This window comes from Hyla sarda, chromosome 8 (assembly GCF_029499605.1).
Source record: "Hyla sarda isolate aHylSar1 chromosome 8, aHylSar1.hap1, whole genome shotgun sequence".
Taxonomy (NCBI): Eukaryota; Metazoa; Chordata; class Amphibia; order Anura; family Hylidae; genus Hyla; species Hyla sarda.
The window spans coordinates 205,576,608-205,582,626 of record NC_079196.1 but is presented as its reverse complement, the minus strand read 5'-3'; the positions used below and the strand labels follow the sequence as shown (position 1 = coordinate 205,582,626).

General features: G+C 45.0%; 1 protein-coding gene across 1 annotated transcript; it reads right to left on the bottom strand.

Moving 5' to 3' along the window:
* Positions 1-285: 285 nt before the first annotated feature.
* Positions 286-1,389, bottom strand: LOC130285322 (chemerin-like receptor 1). The gene has a single exon (XM_056536678.1). It carries the CDS (start codon positions 1,387-1,389, stop codon positions 286-288), a length of 1,104 nt encoding a protein of 367 aa, XP_056392653.1.
* Positions 1,390-6,019: the final 4,630 nt, after the last annotated feature.

Here is a 6,019-nt window from a genome sequence, read left to right as displayed (position 1 = left end):
GACAACATGCTACAAAAGTGCTAGGAATAAATAGTGGTATGAATTTGAACATGTAATTCAAGCCCAGTACAAAGTTGGCAGATTTATGTATTGGTCATGGACGGACAAAGTGCCAGACTGGGGTAATTTTGCTCATCAGAAGAAAAGAGAGTCAGCTCCGAATGGACTTGTCTTCAACTGGACCTTTGCTTGATTTGGCTTAGATATTTAAATGGTCGATTTTCTTTTCCCATGCATAGTCAAGGTTTGAAACTTCATGAATTAGTTGGGCCATTAGTAGCACACTCATTTGTATTTATTTCTGATGCTATTTATAAAAACAGAAAGTTCTGTTCGCATCCGCTTACCGGTAAACACATACAGAATTGGATTCAAGCAGCTTTGTGCATATGCAATATTCAGCATGAGCGGCATACATATAAAGACTTTGAACATGGTTATGAGGTTCATATTGCGAACAGCAATGGATAACACAATCTTTGTCATAACTTGTGGAATCCATGTTATGAAATAAATCACGATGATGATGAGAACTGTTCGATAGAGCCTGTGGGGATTAATGGTTTTTGATTTTCTTACATGCACAACTATAGTTATATTGCAAATTAAAACAACACCAAGGGGAATAAAATATCCAATAATAAAGAAAGGTATCAATATCCATTTTGAATTATAGATCATATTGTTCCAAAACCTGAGAGTCTCCTCACCACCACAACATATGTCAGATGAGCATTGTTGGATGTAGGGGCTCAACGTGGTGAAGATGTCAAAAAATAGGATGTTTCTTGTAGCATTCCCATTACTCACATTATATTTATTGTTGACAACTACAGTATCCACAGCATTACTACCTAAGAGACTGCATATTGTGACTTCCCCAATTTTCAGTTCACCGCTAGAGTAGAACGTCGGGAAGCTAAGCAATGTTATAATAAACCAGATTAAAATACAGATCAAAACAGTAACACGTTGGGAAATGAATTTGAGGTGGAACATTGGTTGTGCTACAGATAATACTTTGACAATGTTTAAGGCGACAAGAATGTAAACACTAGAGTACATTCTAACACATGAAGAGAAGATAAAAAGTTTACATATGTGCGGCCCGAGTGTCCAGGTGCCTTTGAGAGTTGAGATGGCGTGAAAAGGTAAGGTCAGGAGAGCCAAGAAATCAGCAATGGCCAAATTCAGAAACCAGTATCTAGACTTGTGTTTCTTCATGATAAATCCAAGTAAAAAGATGACTACTGCATTTCCCACCAATCCCACCAGGCAGGTCACAAGGGACATCACAAAACTAAGGTATCGTAGGGCAGATGAGTCATGGTATTCAAGTAGAAGACGTAAATCCACAATGGAATAACAGAGATCATGGGACAAAGCCATTTTTCCAGTTTAGATCCTGAAAATGAGCACAGACATTCAGTAAGTGTCTGTCATGTTTTGTCTTTGTTGAAGAAAACATTTACAACAAAAAGTATTCACACTCATTAATTGTTCACATGTTTCTCGGAAACCCATAACTTTTTTTATTTTTTGGGGGGTCTCAGCTGAGCAATCAGGCATGGAAAGGGAAGGAAAACCTACAATCAGACATCTCTGGTAGTGGCTTATCGCCAGGGAGAAAGGATTGAATCCTAAAATTAAACACACCATAGATTTAACCTGTGCAGAGGAGGAGTGAAGCAATTTGCTTCATGTTTCAGAAACCTTTCTAAAAATTTAAGAAGCAATCTGAGAGGTTGCTATGGGCAACTGTTTGCCTCCTATTCTGCACAGGTTTTGATTAGTCTTCTCCCTTAATCCTTCTTTCCTCTGACTTCTTAAATGAGGACCCCCCTCCCCCATACACATAAGACTGTTGGCTGTCAGATGAATGTTTTTTTTTTATTGTGTAAGAGGACCTTAAAGGTATAGTTTAATGAGAAAATGAACTATTCTTTTAAGTTTTTATATAGAACATATTTTTTCAAATCTTTGGATTTACTATCTATGATCATTCTGGCCACTAGGCCTAATAATAAGCTGTACATCACTATGCAGTAGTGTCCTCCTTTTCATTACAGACAGGATTACAGTGAAAAGGAGGTGGAGATTTTAATTGTGCCTTTGTGCATGAGGCTTGCTGTAAAGAATATCCCTAAACACTGATAAAAACAACACAGACAAGATGGCTGCCCCATGATAATGTTCAACATTCTTTATTAAAAGTTATGGTCAGAAAATAGAAAGAGATTAGAATCTAGAAGATGTTTCAGTATCTTTCAATAAATCAGTAAAAAAAAATATCTAGGCAACATATTCACTTAAAGGGAGTGATATTCACTGAGAGCTAATAAATATGTTATCCAAAAGGCCACAGTTAGAAATTGCCTGTTACTAGGTGTGGTCATTTTATTTAATTATTTTTATTATTATAATTTTTCTTTTTAAAGGGTGAAAAATCACTGCACCTATTGATACTGTAAACAGTTTGAGTGAGTTAGTTTATTGAATCAAATGCCCAACACACAATAAAGCAATTAGAGATGAGCGAATCGAATCTGACGAACCCGAATTCATTACGAATTTCAGGAAAAATTCGATTCTGATCGAATACGAACTTCGCCGCGATTCGATCGCACAAATCGCTTTATTAAACTCCATTTTCCTGCGTTCTAGGCGGCTCCACATGTCAGTACATGGGGCAAGGCACCATGGGAGGGCGGGAAGCTGGCGCGGGAATCAAGGTAGGCGGGCTGACCCTGAATCACATGTAAGAAGCAGCCTATCAGTGTTCACTGACCCCTGTGATGTCACAGCCCTATATAATCGGCGGCCATCTTCCCTCTGGTCATTTCTTCTATGCACGAGATAGGGAAAGGAAGTGACTGCATGTCTGTGTGCTGATCGCATACAACGGCGTTCTACAGCATCCGACCGCTACGAGTAGCGGTGACATCAGCATTAGGGAAAGATACAGGGCACAGTGTTTCTGCTGTTCTGACCGAGAACGATTCTAGCAAAACCTCGTATTCTCCTTACTCAATATAGCAGACATAGAGGTGCTGCATAGCAGTCACCTGCGTCATAGATCTCACAGCTGTTTTACCTGTATGGAGCATCTAATCTCCTCTTTTTTCAGCCCAATTGATTTTTTTCTGTTGCTCCACAAATCTGATTCTCACAATTGTGTGACAGAGTGCAATTTAGGGTTTAATGTAAAAAAAAAATTTCTGTGGTGCTGCCCAGTTGGGTCCTGCTGCTGTTCAGAAATAAGTCATATTAGTGTGGACTTTAGTGCCTTTTTACCATTTTTCACCTGTTAACCTGTCTCTGTGCTAAATTCAGTGTTGTACCACACGTTATACACCTGCTGGTGTATGAAAGAAAAAAAAAAAAAGGTTTTCCTGCGTAGAAATACGCTCAACAGTGGCCTTATCATTGCAAAGGGTCTACATACAAGCAAATAGCGTACCAGATACTACCTTTTTTTCTGTCTCTGTGCTAAATTCAGTGCTATACCACACAGTATAAAAACAGTAAAAAAATTACACAGTAAAAATTACACAGTAAAAAAATTTATTTCTGCGTATAAATACGCTTAACAGTGCGCCCATCATTACAAAGGGCATACATACAACCAAGTAGTCAGGGCCGGATCATCATTGGCGCTCATGGAGCACCCGCTCCGGGCCCCGTGCCCGCAGGGGGCCCCGTCACATTCGGGACATCCCTGCGGGCTGCTCAGTAGCTGATTGGGGCCCCCCGATAGCCCGGCCGCGGCCACTTTAAAACAGTGACCAGCGGCGGCTCCTGTGGGCTCGCCCCGGACTCCTCCTGCTTTTTTTATATGTCATATTTCCTTACCTGGCCGCACTCGGCAGGCTCAGCTGATGCATCGGGTCATGTGGGCTGTAACGAGTGACGTTTCCTGCGGCTCCTCTGCACAGCGTCAGGGGCGTCACTCATCATTTCCTGCAGGGCACTGTTTTCTTCATTACACCCCAGCGCTGCAGGAAATGACGAGTGACGTCCCTGACGCTGTGCAGAGGAGCCGCAGGAGACGTCACTCGTCAGAGCCCACATGACCCGACGCATCACCTGAGCCTGCCGAGCGCGGCCAGGTAAGAAAATATGAAAAACAGAAAAAGGAGGAAGAGGGGGGAGCAATGATGGGGGTAATGATGGGCAGGGGGGGAATGATGAGCGGAGGGGGGGGTAATGATGAGCAGGGGGGTTAATGATGAGCGTGGGGGCTTAATGATGAGCAGGGGGGTTAATGATGAGCAGGGGGGGTTAATGATGAGCAGGGGGGGTAATGATGAGCAGGGGGGGTTAATGAGGAGCAGGGGGGGTTAATGATGAGCGGGGGGGGGTAATGATGAGCAGGGGGGTAATGATGAGCAGGGGGGGTTAATGATGAGAGAGGGGGTAATGATGAGCAGGGGGGGTTAATGATGAGCAGGGGGGTTAATGATGAGCAGGGAGGGTAATGATCAGCGGGGGGGGGGGGGGGGTAATGATGAGCAGGGGGGGTAATAATGAGCAAGGGGGGAAAATGATGAGCAAGAAAGGAATGATGAGCAGGGGGGGAGAATGATGAGCAGGGGGGGATGATGAGCAGGGGGGGTAATAATTAGCAGGGGGGGAGAATGATGAGCAGGGGGGGTAATAATGAGCAGGGGGGTAATGATGAGCAGGGGGGAGAATGATGAGCAGGGGGGTTAATGATGAGCACGGGGGGTAATGATGAGTGGGGGGGGCTTAATGATGAGCAGGGGGAGTTATTGATGAGCGGGGGGGGGGGGGTAATGATGAGCAGGGGGGGTTAATGATGAGCAGGGGGGGTAATGATGAGCAGGGGGGTTAATGATGAGCAGGGGGGGTTAATGATGAGCAGGGGGGTTAAATCTGAGCAGGGGGGGGGTTAATGATGAGCAGGGGGGTTAATGATGAGCAGGGGGGGTAATAATGAGCAGGGGGGTAATGATGAGCAGGGGGGGAGAATGATGAGCAGGGGGGGTTAATGATGAGCACGGGGGGTAATGATGAGTGGGGGGGGCTTAATGATGAGCAGGGGGGGTTATTGATGAGCGGGGGGGGGGGGGTAATGATGAGCAGGGGGGGTTAATGATGAGCAGGGGGGGTAATGATGAGCAGGGGGGTTAATGATGAGCAGGGGGGGTTAATGATGAGGAGGGGGGTTAAATCTGAGCAGGGGGGGGGTTAATGATGAGCAGGGGGGTTAATGATGAGCAGGGGGGGTTAATAATGAGCAGGGAGAGTAATGATGAGCGGGGGGGGGGGGGGGGTAATAACGAGCAGGGGGGTAATGATGAGAAGGGGGGTAATAATGAGCAGGGGGGGGAATGATGAGCAAGAAAGGAATGATGAGCAGGGGGGAAAATGATGAGCAGGGGGGGGATGATGAGCAGGGGAGGTAATGATGAGCAGGGGGGAGAATGATGAGCAGGGGGGGTTAATGATGACCAGGGGGGGGGGGTAATGATGAGCAGGGGGGAGAATGATGAGCAGGGGGGGGGTTAATGATGACATGGGGGGGTAATGATGAGCAGGGGGGGGTAATAATGCCCCTGCATATGGCTGGAGGCTGTATGTCTGTGGGGGACACTGCCAACGTAATGTAGGGGGACTACAACCTAATGCTGGGGAACTGCAAGCTACTGTGGGGGAACTACAACCTAATGTGGGGGAACTGGGGGGGGGGCATCATAAAGAAGTGCTCTGTCTTCCAGGCAGTCTTAATCTGGCCCTGCAAGTAGTGTACTATTTAGTACCTGTATTTCTGTCTCTGTGCTAAATTCAGTGCTATTCCACACATTAGTATACACCGGCTGGTGTATTAAACAAAAAATTGTTTTTTCTGCGTATAAATACGCTTAACAGTGCGCTCATCATTGCAAAGGGCATACATAGAACCAAGTAGTGTACTATTTACTACCTGTTATTCTGTCTCTGTGCTAAATTCAGTGCTATTCCACACATTAGTATACACCTGCTGGTGTATTAAACA

Coding starts and splice junctions, on each gene's coding strand:
- LOC130285322 (XM_056536678.1), bottom strand. CDS start 1,389: ATGGCTTTGTCCCATGATCTCTGTTATTCCATTGTGGATTTACGTCTT.